General features: G+C 49.0%; 1 protein-coding gene across 4 annotated transcripts in view; it reads right to left on the bottom strand.

Moving 5' to 3' along the window:
- Greb1 (growth regulating estrogen receptor binding 1) overlaps positions 1 to 13,216 on the bottom strand; it is a 121,504-nt gene that overhangs the window by 9,577 nt on the left and 98,711 nt on the right. For 3 of the 4 annotated variants that reach the window (XM_052745854.1, XM_052745853.1, XM_052745855.1), the window contains exons 23-29: positions 10,574 to 10,676; positions 8,679 to 8,837; positions 7,184 to 7,326; positions 4,728 to 4,889; positions 2,661 to 2,865; positions 1,344 to 1,518; positions 194 to 412 (exon numbers count right to left, since the gene is read on the bottom strand). In XM_052745854.1, the coding sequence (XP_052601814.1) occupies positions 194 to 412; positions 1,344 to 1,518; positions 2,661 to 2,865; positions 4,728 to 4,889; positions 7,184 to 7,326; positions 8,679 to 8,837; positions 10,574 to 10,676 (1,166 nt within the window). Of the gene's footprint in view, positions 1 to 193; positions 413 to 1,343; positions 1,519 to 2,660; positions 2,866 to 4,727; positions 4,890 to 7,183; positions 7,327 to 8,678; positions 8,838 to 10,573; positions 10,677 to 13,216 lie in introns of those variants that run through there. The other variant, XM_052745856.1, reaches the window with a different exon arrangement.

The raw sequence follows: 13,216 nt of genomic DNA, 5'->3' as shown, positions 1-13,216 counted from the left end.
TTCCCCACCCTGGTGGACTTAACCGTCAAACTCCCAGTCAAACAAGACTTTCTTTCCTCAAGAGGCTTCCGTCAAGGTTTTGCCACAGCAGCAGTAGAGCGCAGGTGGAGTGGAAGGGAGTCTGCATCCTGCATGGGACTCACAGCCACCACCGGTACGGGGGCCAACTCCCACCCAAGGACCCTGTGCTCACCGGTTCTGGTTGTACTGTACATTCTGGGTCAAATCCACATTGAGGATGATGAAGTCGTGCACGTGGCATCGGGAAAAAGGCTCCTGCACCTCGCGGCCCCTCATCTTGCTGGCCCACTTCCGCATGCCGATGAGGGCGTAGTGTGTGATGTTGGGGGAGGCCTCAATGTGCTGCATGATGTGCTTCAGAGAGACGTTCCTCTCGGACCAGGAAAACTCCCTGTTGGGAGGAGAGAGGCCAAGGTCCCTGGGATGAACAAGCCAGCTAGGACATGACTTCCTAAATGCATGGTGTGTGCCGGACAGGTCTGATAGGACTGAACCCAGCGCCATCCAACCAATGGGCATGAGGTACCCTGGCAAGTACTTCATATTTACTATGACTTTGATGTGCGGAATATAGTCACATCCCATGTATTGAGCCCACATACAGATGATGGTTTGGTTCACCTTCACAATGAATGCTAACCTGGGGACTGATACCCTTCAAAAATGAGACACCTAGAAGAGATTTAGCAGCATGCCGTAAGACACAAGCAAAATCAATGCCGAGAGTGAAGGGTTCTGGGAGGATCAGGGCCAGAGCACAAGAAGAAGAGCATCATGGGAGAGCAGCAACGTCCATTTATTGATGGGGGAGGGGTCAGCTAACCGGGTGTGTTTCACATGTGAAAAAAAAATGTATACATGTTATACTTAGCTCTTGTATGTGTATACATTGTCTTTTTCATTTTTAAAGATTTATTTTACGTACATGTGCACGTATGTGCACGTATGGATATACATACTTGTGTGCACGTGGAGGCCATATGAACCCTTAGAGTGGAAGTTACAGACATTTTTTTAATGTCTCTCTCATTGTGTGGGGTTTAGGATCTGGACTCCATCCTCGTGATTCTGCAGCCAAACAGTCCTTACTGCTGAGCCACCTTCCCAGCCCTTGCATTCTGTATGTATTATATATCTCATTAATGACTTTTAAAAATCAAAAGAATCAGGTCATGGACAATGAGTCCACTTCTGCCACATCCAGGGCCCTGGCTTTCCGTCATGAGAGGCACACTGTGGTCCTCAAGGTTGAGAGGGGACCACCCATCGCCGTCTCCTGTGGGTCTCTGAATGGAGGGAAGGATGTGGCCAGGCCGCCTCACCTGCTCCGTTCTCCAGCACAGTTCACGTCTGCTGCATTCCACATCACACAGGAGTCATCGGAAATGACGATGAAGGGCCAAATGTCCTGGGGCTTGACCCCCAGCTCCTCCTGCCGGTTCCTCTCCAGCTCCAGGTTGTGGTAGCACAGCTCCTTGATGAGGAAGTGGGCGGCCCCTGTGATGGCCAAGCGACCTGACTCAGTGTTCAATCCTGCACCCTCATGCACAGGACAGAGCGCACACCAGACACACCAGAGCCAATACTACATATCCCTCTTCCAATGACCACTGACCACCAGCACGGAAACACCCCTCTATAGTTTATACACACATTTGTAGTGATATGTTGTGTACCCCAATAAAGTTTGCCTGGAGATCAGAGGACAGCCAGCCACTATATTAAACATAGAGGTCAGGCAGTGGTGGCACACATCTTTAATCCTATCACTCGAGAGGCAGAGATCTGTCTGGATCTCTGTGAGTTCAAGGCCACAGTAGGAACAGAGCCAGGCATGGTGGTACAAACCTTTAATCCCAGCACTTGAGATCCCATGCCTTTGCTTGGGAAGCACACATGCCTTTAATCCCAGGAAGTAATATGGCAGGGCAGAGAAAGGTATATAAGGCATGAAAAAACAGGAACTCTTCTCTTGAGGATGAGGATTTTGTAGAGGTAAACTAGGAGCTGGCTTGTTCTATTTCTCTGATCTTTCAGCTTTCACCTCAGTATCTGGCTCTGGGTTTTTTATTAGTAAGACTGTTTAGCAATTTGTGTTACACACATTTGTTCATTCTTTTTTTTTTAAACAGCTGAGGAAATGAGTTAAATGAATAACCTAGCATTTTTTAAAGGATATTTATAAGAAAATCCTAACACGGGGCTAGGAGACAGCTCAGCTGGTAAAGTTCTTGTCTTGCAAGCACAAAGACCTGCGTCCAAGCCCCGGGACCCATGGCTTTTATAAAGCTGGTCTGTGTGTATAATCCCAGCACTGGGTAGGCAGAGACCAGTCTATCTCTGCACCTCACTGTCCAGGCAGCCTTGACAAATCATTGAGCTCCAAGCAATGAGAGACCTAGTTTCAAAACCCAAGGTGGACAGCTTCTGGGGAGTGACAGCAGGTTGTTGTCCTCTGGCCTCCACACACATGCATGGCACCCACGTGTACACACACAGTCAAACACATCAGACCAGCTCTGTCATTCCACAAGAAAAGAATTTAATGTCAACCGCTCAGTGCTCTCCCTCTGTAAAACACTCTCCCGAGTCTCCATTCCCAAAGAGCATCCCTGGTAGTACATGTCGAAGTCACCTACCAACTCCAGCGCTGTTGAAGATGCTTGGGAGCACAAGCATGATGTGATTGGGCCAGTATTTCTTATAAATGGCCATTTCATACTCCTTGACCACCAGCACGTGTAGATGGTTGGCTCCATCCATCGCATGGTACAGATTAAAGAGCCCGTGCTCATGACGGCCCGTTGTTGGAGTGAAGGTTGGGCTCTTGATGTGTTCATGACTCTGCAAAGTAGTGGGATTGCGAGGGAGAGCGCGTGTAAACGTTGGCATAACATTTTGCCCCATCTCACATCTGCCATGGAAAGATGCAGTCGTTTCTAATCTCAGAGAGAGCACTGTGATCAGACATAGCCAATAAAGTGTGGGGAAAATGATGCTGTCCAGTTCAAAGCCTGGCCTTACAGAGGGCACTCTCTCAGAATGTGCCTGTGATTAAGCCTGGGCTAGCCAACTGGTGCTCCAAGCTGTACAGGGTAGAGAAGCATAGCCCAGTGAGGCCACTCTAGACAGATGCCTTCTAGCTGGCTAATAGCCAAAGACAGCTAACCCAGACACAAGAGTGAGCTTTATCAAATTCAGAGTAAGCATCCATCAAAATCTCACTTACCTTCAGGCCTCGTAATGAGAAGCCCGGGTATTATACAACAACCTAACTGGCAACCACCAGCTAACCAAATCCATCACCATTTCATACTGGAATCTTGTCCTAGCAGGTACTATTCCTGTATGCCCAAACACTCCCCTCACTATGGACAAGGACATTCCCACACAGCCTAAACACCAATACTCAAAGGTAGTAATGTCTTGCGCCAATAACTCTTCTTTGGCTCCTGCTGAATAAGTGCCTCTGACTGAGCTAGGCCTTGTGTTGCCTCTGAATGCCTCAAAGCACCTGCTACATACCCAAGCGGTGCTTGTGGGCTACCTCTAGGAGGCTGGGAAAGCAACCTGAGACTGAACCACCTCTTCTGGGACACCTACAGAAGGGCCACACCATCCCCTGATCCCAGGGTCTCAAGAGGTCCTAGTAACCAAGACCTCTCTGGTGCTGTCTAGAGACCTGCCTTGTGGTCAACAAACTGCTAAGTTGGCAAGACCAAATCTAGCTTGACTGACAGCTGGTCCTCTTGACCGACAGCTGGTCCTGTCTGCTGACAGGGGCTGGGAAATCACATCCAGTCAACCCCTGAGGCTGTCAGGTGGATGTGGGAAGCAAGGAACCCTGCATGGAGCATCTCTGTAAGGGGACAGATGGTGAGGACAAGGGTTTAGAAACCTGCCCTGAACTGTTGATGGGAGAAATGGTGAGATGCTGGGGATTATTTTCCCACAAAGGACACGTAGAAAGGAAGACAAGGCAGAAGATGTAACTGACAATGGGTTAGTCTTTGTGGACACTGGGGGACAGGCCTGAGGGAGTCTTAGAATCTTTCTGCTATTCCTTCTACCTCAATCTAGCCAAATGCATCATGACAGAGCATTAAAAAAGTGTGGGGCACAGGGGGGAGGGGGGTGGGGCGCACATCTCACCAGCATGTGAGATGTTTGATCATTCTAAATGTTGATTATTCTAAAAATAACTCTTACAGCAAATGTTGGGGCTGTTTTTGACATAAGATCTCATACAGCCCAGGCTGGACTTGAATGCCTGCACAGCCTTGAAATTCTGAACCCACTTCCTCCACTGCCCCAGTGCTAGGGCCACAGAGAGAATCACCACATCCAGTTTACGTGGTACTGGAGAATCCAGGGCTTGGTGCATGTTAGGCAAGAACCCTAACAACTGAGCCCCATCTCCAGCCCCATCTGCAAGCTTTTTTAAATGCATTGCTACCACCCACCTTTATAAGTTAAGGAAACTGGAGCTCAGCAATATTAAATGTCAACTAACATAATTAGCAAGTGCTATAGCAAGGCTCGAGTGTGAGTGACTTCCAAGCCCACACCTTCACCCATGTCCCCAAGGTTCAGTCACCATACGGTTTTTTGTGCCCTGCTCCAAATGCCCTTGACTCCTCAGGCAGCTACATGTCTACACCCCCAATTCAGTGATCCCCTGGATCACTGGAACTCCCAGCCAGTACCTTGTCTGTGACGAGGGGCAAACGCATGCTCTCCAGCTGGCCTCCAGGTTGGCTGAACACAAAGTGATGCTCCTTGGACTTGGGGATGATGAAATGGAGCTGGATCTCCTCTCCTAGCATGGAGTAAGAGAAGGCAAAGGCGTGCAGGGTGGACTCATAGAGCTGAGGTGTGAGGGGGAAAGGACAGAGCTTATCATCAGAGTCCGACTTACTTCCCCAAAGAACCCAGGCCCAGCCTGGTCACGACAACACCCGGGTCACACCCACCTCTGTCCTACAATGTAAGAGACTCAGAGCCAGAGCATCAGAAGCTCAGCTCTGGCCACTGGGGGAGCACACGCCAGACCACCCACACAGGGCCAGAGCTGGCTCCATCCTGGATCCCAGTCATGCTTGCCCAGACCTTACGGCTCTTGAGATTTGGATCTAGAGAGATCCATCCTGGATTCCCAAATAAAGCATTCATGTAGCTCTCATGGAATGTGTGTGTAAGTGTGTGTGTGTGTGTGCGCGCGCGCGTGACTGTCAGACTATGAGACAATCTTGGGTGTCTTCAAGCATTATCCACACTGTTTTTGAGACAAGCTCTTCCATTAGCCAGGAATTCGCAAAGTTAAGCAAGCTGGCTGGTCAGCGCACCCCAGACCTTCTTTTAAGCTACTGTGAATTAAACCTAGGCCTCACATTTATTGGACAAGTATTTTAGCGCTAAGCTACATCCCGAAACCATCTTCAGCTTTTGGAGTTAGTGTCTAAGTGGCCCCAGCAGGCCTTGAACTTGTGGTCCTCCTGCCTCAGTCACCGGTGTAGCCAGGGTCCCAGGCCTGTGCCCTTGAGCCCAGTTTTCAGTGTTCATTCTAATCGGGCATTTTCTGTTGTGGGTGTCCTGAGAGCTGGCATGTAGCAGAACAATAATAGCCACACAACCTTGTATGTCTCAGTACACTCAGCCTTGTGCTGAGGGCCATTCTGCCCTCTGTGCATTGTCACTAACGATCCTGGGAAGGACTGCATCCCTTGGAGGTACAGTCATACTCCTGCTGTGTGGACACAGAAGCTGGCTAGCATCGAGAGGTCCTGGGCTCACTCATGGTCCCTAGTCTAACCTCACCCCACGTGACTGCGTGTGTACTCCTTTCTGGGGGTGACCCCCCCCCCCATCTAGCTTTGTTTTTGACTTAGGCAGCCTCTTGGGTCCTCCTGAGCTTTGCCTCTCCCACTGGACAGGGCTCCGCTGCGCTTGGCACTCCAGGAGCTGCGGAGGAAGGTGGCAGCCCAGCAAACCAGCACACACTTCCTTCTGTCCCCGCCAGGGCTCCACTGGTGCCGTAGGGCCTTCTGGGGAGCAAGGGGATCGGACCTGGGGGGCTATGTAGTAAAGGTGGCAATGGGAAGAGGATTCGCTTAAAAAAAAAAAAGAGGACTCTTGGGGGGCAAAAGGAGAGAAGGAGCAGAGATGATATCGAGGCCAGGATCAGACGCCAGCAGCTGGCTGGTGCCTCTGCATCTCTCACAAGGTTGACGAACCCATATCTAAAATGCTTGATCCCAAGGATCCTTCAGATTTAGGGTTTTTTTTTCAGATCTTATAAAATTTCTATGGACTTTTCTGGCTGGTCATCTATAGTCTAAAATCCCAAAGGCTCTGAAATCTGAACTGCTTTGAGCATCTTGTTAGGGGTGACTTTGGATTTTCTGATGAGGGATGCTCAAGCTATGTTCATTTGTAAACGATGATGACAAGGCTTAGGTGAGAATTCATTAAGAGCAGAGAGAGGATGCTTTTCCAGCCAGGGAGCCCGAATGAATCACAAGTGTAGTTTTTAACACAATGCCCTGATAACCATCCAGAGCCTGAGACAGCCAGAGTCATATCCCAGGAACTTATCCATTTGGTTATTCACGACAGGAAGAGCTGGTACCTAAGAAGGACATGGGCATGCTGCTGGCATGCTGTAGGTGCTCAATGATTCAAAATTCTCTCTTATCTATGTGATTTCTGTGGCACAACCATACAATTCCCCTTCCTGCTTCATTCGGCTCTGAAATCTTGCTCAGGTGCCCAACTCCCTTCCAGACCATGAACCCTAAGGATGGGAACAAGGCTCTTTTGTGTCTATATTCCCCGGCCCTTCTAGTAAGCACTCAGCGAGTATCTCTAGCATTGAAGTCACTTTTGGATTCTCTAGAGCCTGAAGACAGGAATGACACCCTTGGCCACTGATGCCTGGATGACCACAGGGGAACCACTGTTCTGTAGGGTCAACAATATGTTCACAGCCTAGGAGGGGAGCCTGAGAGGCACGCAGCCTTTGAAGCAAGGCCTTCCAGAACTCTCTCCTCCCACCCTAGAACGTTATCAAGGGGCCACAGGGAAACAGACACATGGGCTGTGATGTGGCACCAGCAGGAGCTGCCGGGAGCAGCCGGAGAGCCAGCCAGTGCCTGAGGCCTACCTGGTAGTGGGGATGGAAGCCCATGTACTGGTGGCATTGTTCACAGTGGTGGTACGTGTTGTATGCCGCATACTTGGACAGTCTCATGCGTGCCGTCTGACGCCGCACATACAGGTCCTCCGGCTTCCGGGACGTCCCTCTTTCTGCAAAGATAGTCCCAGAGTTAAGGAGCATCAGCCCAGAGCAAACCCCATAACCCCTGAGTGCTGAACTCAACTGAGTGCACAGCTCAAAACAAGTAGCTCATAGGCAGGCTGTAGTCGCCCTGAGGACTGTCTCTCACATCCCTAGGCCCTGGGTTGAGGAAGACAGCATCTCAGCGGGGAAACTAACAGAGGAGAACTCGGACAGCATGATGTCACACTTGTGGACCTAAAAACACTTTATAAACACTCTGAAGGAAACTCTACATGACTGGGAAATAAAGTAACAGCAGGTGTGGTCCCCAGTTTCTTCAGTCAACTTGGAAGGAATACGATCGTAACACCAGCCCTTCATTGGGGTTATCTATGGGAAGGGACTCCGGTCAGTGACGGGGAGTCAGACCAGCAGGAACCTTTTATCTCTTTGGAGACGGGGTCTCACTATGTAGCCCAGGCTAAGCCCCAACTCTTGATCCTCCTGCCCCGGCCTCCTGAGTGCTGGGATTACAGGTGTACACACCACACCCGGTGAACAGATAAGCTGTTTTTCCTGACATGACATTTATCAAACTTCCTCAGGCTACACTAATTATCCCACAGGCCACTCCCAGAAGTGCTGGCTGAGGCTGCCCTCATTGACCATAGAAGCCAGTGTCCCCAAGGAGAAAAGAGGAGGCTGAAAACAGGGGAACATATGCACCCATTTGGTGACACATTCATAGATAGAAATACTCATTTACCCTCCATTAACCAAGCCTTCAACATATGGTGACCACAAGTCCCCGGGGTTCTCACGGGCTTTGTGGTAGTTCTTTCCTTCTACCGGAAGGGGGCAGTCTCAGTGCCGAACCAGGTTCTGGTAAGTCACTGCTCACTACTAAAGAGCATCCCTAAGCGGGATGCATCTCAACCTAGCTGACATCTATTAATACACAAAAAGCAATTAAGCCTATGTACTTTGGGCAAGAGTAAAGCGAGTAAGATGTCTTACTTCACTGGCCAAATCTGCCCTCTTTCTCTCGTGTGTGGGTATGGGTGTGTTAGTTACCCATGTGTCCACATGCCCACATAGGTATATGTGGAAACTAGAGGTCGACCAGATGTCTTCCTCAAGAGATTTTTCCATCTTATTTTTTGAGGTAAGTTCTTGGCTGAATCTGGAGCTCACCAGTTGGCTAGACCAGCTGGTCAGCAGGCCCCTGAGATCCACCTGTCTCTACTGACGTGCCCCGCTACAAATGTGCATTGCCACGCTCATCTATTTACATGGATGCTGAGGATCTGAACTCAGGTCCTCCTGTGTGAGCAGCAAGCATGTTACCGAATGAGCTGTTATCTCCTCAGCCCCTGACCTTCACTCTTGATGCTCTGGTGATGTGAGCAAATCAGACTGGCATCTTCATACTTTGGGTCATGAATGATGTAATCAAAAGGCATCTTCTGGAAGAGCTCCAGGTCTGGCCAGGGGTCGGTGAGCTGGAGGTAATGCCAATCCGATTCCTCTTGGAGGCCTACAAAATTGGTAGAGAAAGGGACGCATGAGACACAAGATGTGAGGATGTGTTATTTAACTGTGCCCAAGGATGGTGTGTGCAATTGAATTATGGTTGATCGATGGCTTCCTGGGGGTCCCTACTGTATCGAGAAAGTTTCAGACACAGCCATATTTCAGGAGGACTCTAAGAGACAAGGTCATACACTGCGATCTGTCTCCACCCAGGTGAGGAGCCTTCACTCTGTCTCATGCAGATGTGGGTTGCTCTCTGCCCCACACACTGGCTTCCAGTCCTCCAGAGTCCTGAGCCCTAGCTCATGCTGCCTTCCAGCAACACCTACTTCATGCAAGGCCCAAGCTCCTTGTCCTTGTGGTACCTGTGTGGGTTTCTTACTCTGTCATCTAAACTGCCCCAGCCAGGGTGACTTGGTTGGCATTGCTCCACCTCTAGAAAGTACTGGAGCCACTGTTTTCCCCTGCAGAGGTCAGTGACACTCACACCATAAACCACAGTTTACACTTGCCAGCATCCTCTTACACTAAGTCTCAAACAGCCTTCTGCTGCTCGTTAAGGTGTGCTGGCCGAACAGCCAGCCAAAAAGTCTAGTTGGTCCAACTCCAGTTGCATGATATCATGCATTATGGTGAATATGTAATAGAAAGTTAGAGATGCTAACTTAAGTCTATGCCATATTCCTGGGCAATGGACGTGTCCACAAGAGGAAAGAGTGCAGAGCTTACTAAAGCTTAAATAGGCACTTACTGGAGCTTTAATAGGCACCCTGTGAAACAGCAGGTATCCTTGTTTTGCAAGGGAAAAAAAACCTGAAGCAATAGAGTGGTTAAGGAAATGGCCTTTTGGATTTGATGACATGTATTCCAATCCTGTCCCCATCACTGGTCTATCCAAGAAAGCAAGATGACATAGATTCCACCGCTCCCGGGTGTGAGAAAACCACAGAAAGCTTCAGCCCACAGAATGGCAGAGGGCTGGATGGGAGTCCCGGGTTCAAAGTTTCTCCTGATCAAGTTCAACCAGCTACGCCACTCTGGCCTCAGAGCAGCTCCTGGGGTAGCTGGTGGCCTCTGCATGGCAGTCAGTTCCCCTTACACAAGAACACAGACTCTTTTACGAAGGCAAGACCATGAACCGCTGGGCAGGATGTGAGGAGGAAACAGAGTAGGCCTTACCATTAGCACAGGGCATGTGCAGAGAGACACGTGCCTTACTCAGAGCAAGTCTACTCAGCAAACAGGGAACCCAGACACCTCCTTCTCCCAATCTCATATAATTCTTCCCCATCCCCAAATGCTGTCCTAGGTATTTGGTTGCCTGGGGGGCGGGGAAGCATCGGACACCTTCCCTGATGAAGAATTCCACGTTCTACAGGCCACAGGCCAATGCAGGCCAGTTCCTGCTTCGGTACTGTTCAGCTAGGCTTTCCGTGTAAGAGGATACTATCCCAGCTCACAGGGCTGTATGGAAGATCAAAGGGGACAGTATCTATCCTGGTGCTTGGCACATGGAAAGTACTGAACAAGCATGAATTACTTCAGCATTAGCAACTCTATCCCTACGAAGTTCTCGAATGTATCATTGAGAAAAAAAAGACAACAAGAAAGAAAAGGCCCCTGGAACAAGTCAGCTGTGAACCTAAGAGTCCATCTCGAAAGGGAGAGACACAGTGACCAGGGCCACTGACAAAGGCCAGTGGACACTTGCCCGAGCCCAAGGGTCACAAAACAACTCACTGGTATTGATCTCTTCTTCATCGTAAACATCCACTTCTGTCAGCCGAATCAGCATCCTAGACAGGATGCTGAGGAACTGCAGGTAGGCACCCGTCTTCCCTATCTGTGAAGACACTAGAATCAGAGCCCAGTGGCAGGAAGCACACACACACACACACACACACACACACACACACACACACACACACACATACTTAAAATTACTGTAGAAGGACCAGTGATCAATAGACACGTTGCAAAGTTCTCAATCTTTTCAAAAATCCAATACCCTGTTTCCCATCCAATAAATGGGTAAAAGCTCTACAGCGCTGTAAGATCCAGCACTGTGTGGATGCAGACACTTGGGGGCTCCTAGAAAACCTGTTTTTTTCATTTTTTATGCGTGTATATGTATGCATTTGTGTGTGTGCATGCATGTAAAGGCCAGAGGTCAACCTGGGGTGCCATTCTTCATCTGCCACCCATGTCATGTTTTGAAGTAGAGTCTCTTCATTGGCCTAGAACTTGCTAATTAAGCTAGACTGGGTCTTCCCATCTCCACCTCCCCAGAACTATGACTACAAGCATGAACCCCCAGGCCTGGATTTTTATGTGGGGGCTGGGGCATAGAACTCAGGTCCCCAAGCTTGCATGACGAGCACTTTGCCAACAGATCCATCACCCCAACTTCATTTCTCCGACTTTTTTTAATTAGAAAAAGTAATGTATCGTCATTTTAGACAATGAGAAAAAAATACAGATTGAGAATAAAGCAGAATGTTACTGATCCTGCCTCCCCCCTAAAGACAGTGAACTATAGATTGATAATAAGGTAGAATGTTACTGATCCTGCCTCCCCGCAAAGACAGTGAATTAGGAGCTAGTCTTCCCAAGATCCCTCAAGACAGGTTCACATGAACAGTGATTTCTTTCCTAACTGATATGACATCATGGGGGGGGGGCATGTGGATAACAAGTTTCTTAGAGAAATCTCATTGGCGGAATAAAGAGAACTCTTACATCTTCTGTGGCTGAATTCTAGGATACCTTGATCCCCAGGTGTGTTTAGCTGAGACTTAGCCAGGAGAGTTTCACTCTGAGTCATGTCTCATCCTTCTAAATCGTCCTAAAAAGAGGGATGGCACGTGTGTTTTGAGCATCTGCGTTTCTTGGGATGGATTCCTGGAGCTGAGCGCTCCAGTGGAAAGAGAGCTCATGGTAAACGGGTAATGAGACACCCAGAGCAGTCAGTGTGCACTCTTAGAGGACACAAAATATTCTAAGCACCTTACACCTCTACACAGGCGAGATCAAATCAGGTGAACAAAATGCAGTCCCAGGCACCTGGACCCGAGTCTTCTCTCAGCCTTCAACCAATTCTAAAGATCATGCCACTCTCTTCCTCCCATGCCCACCACAAGAGACACACAGACCCTTGGGGTTCTGTGTGTACGTCTGTGTGTGTGTGAGTGTGCAAGTGTGCATAAAGACAAGAGGTCGATATTGGCTGTCTTCCTCAATTGCCCCCCACCACCACCTTATTTTCGTTAACACAGTCTCTCGCTGAGCCTGGAGCTCACTAATGCAGTTCTCCTAGCTGGCCAGTGAGCCCCAGGGATCCTGTTTGTGTATCTCCGGCACTGGGATAATAAGAGTGTAGGCCATACCCAGCTTTTTATGTGGGTGCTGAAAGCATGAACGTCGTGCTTACAGGGTGAGCACCTTACCAACTGAGCTGCCTCCCAGTTCTGTTCTCTGCGGATTTATCAGCTGAAGTGGTCTATGTTGGATACACAGTGAACTGAGAATGAGCTGAATCCAGGAAATAAAGCCCCGGAGTCCCCATTAACAGTCCACTGAAACCTTCCAACACATGCTGTCACTTTGTTCCTTATTGGAAAAATATTCAGAGACTGTGTGTGAGGGTGAAGGTCAAACTCAGCCTGAAATGACAAGAAGCTCCTATCCAGATGCCATCCCTATGCCTCACACACATAGAGGAGAAAACTGATAGGCCGATGGAAGGAACCTAGCAAGGGATGGAATGTGAAAAGAGCCTTCCCATCACTCTGGGCCATCAGAGAGACTCTTCATTGTGATGGCTCGTTTTAATTGTCAACTTGACAATTACATTGGGAAGAGGGTCTTTTGCTGTTGTTTTTTGAGACAGGGTCTCATTATGGAGCCCTGGCTGTCCTGGAACTCTCTATGTAGACCAGGCTGGCCTTAAACTCACAGAGAGAACTGCTGCCTCTGCCTCCCAGTGCTGGGATGAGAGGTGTGCAGCACACTTGGCTGGGAAGAGAGTTTTAAGGAAGGGTTGTCTACATCAGGTTTGCCTGTGCCCACATCTGTGAGGGATTATCCTAATTATGTTATTTGATGTGGGAAGATGCTGTGGGATAATTCTCTTGTGCACTGTAAAGATTTGTCACTTGAATTGGTTTAATAAAACGTTGATTGGCCAGTAGCCAGGCAGGAAGTGCAGGCGGAGTGACCAAACTAAGAATGTTGGGAAGAGAAAGGGCAGAGTCAGGAGTCACCAGCCAGATGCAGAGGAAGCAAGATGAGAATGTCACACTGAGAAAAGGTACCAAGCCATGTGACTAAACATAGGTAGAAATATGGGTTAACTTAAAGTATAAGAATCAGTTAGTAACAAGC

The sequence above is a fragment of the Peromyscus californicus genome, unplaced genomic scaffold (assembly GCF_007827085.1).
Source record: "Peromyscus californicus insignis strain IS unplaced genomic scaffold, ASM782708v3 Scaffold_1__1_contigs__length_55948999, whole genome shotgun sequence".
NCBI classification, from domain to species: domain Eukaryota; kingdom Metazoa; phylum Chordata; class Mammalia; order Rodentia; family Cricetidae; genus Peromyscus; species Peromyscus californicus.
The sequence above is the reverse complement of the archived record's forward strand: the minus strand, read 5'-3'. Positions and strand labels throughout refer to the sequence as shown.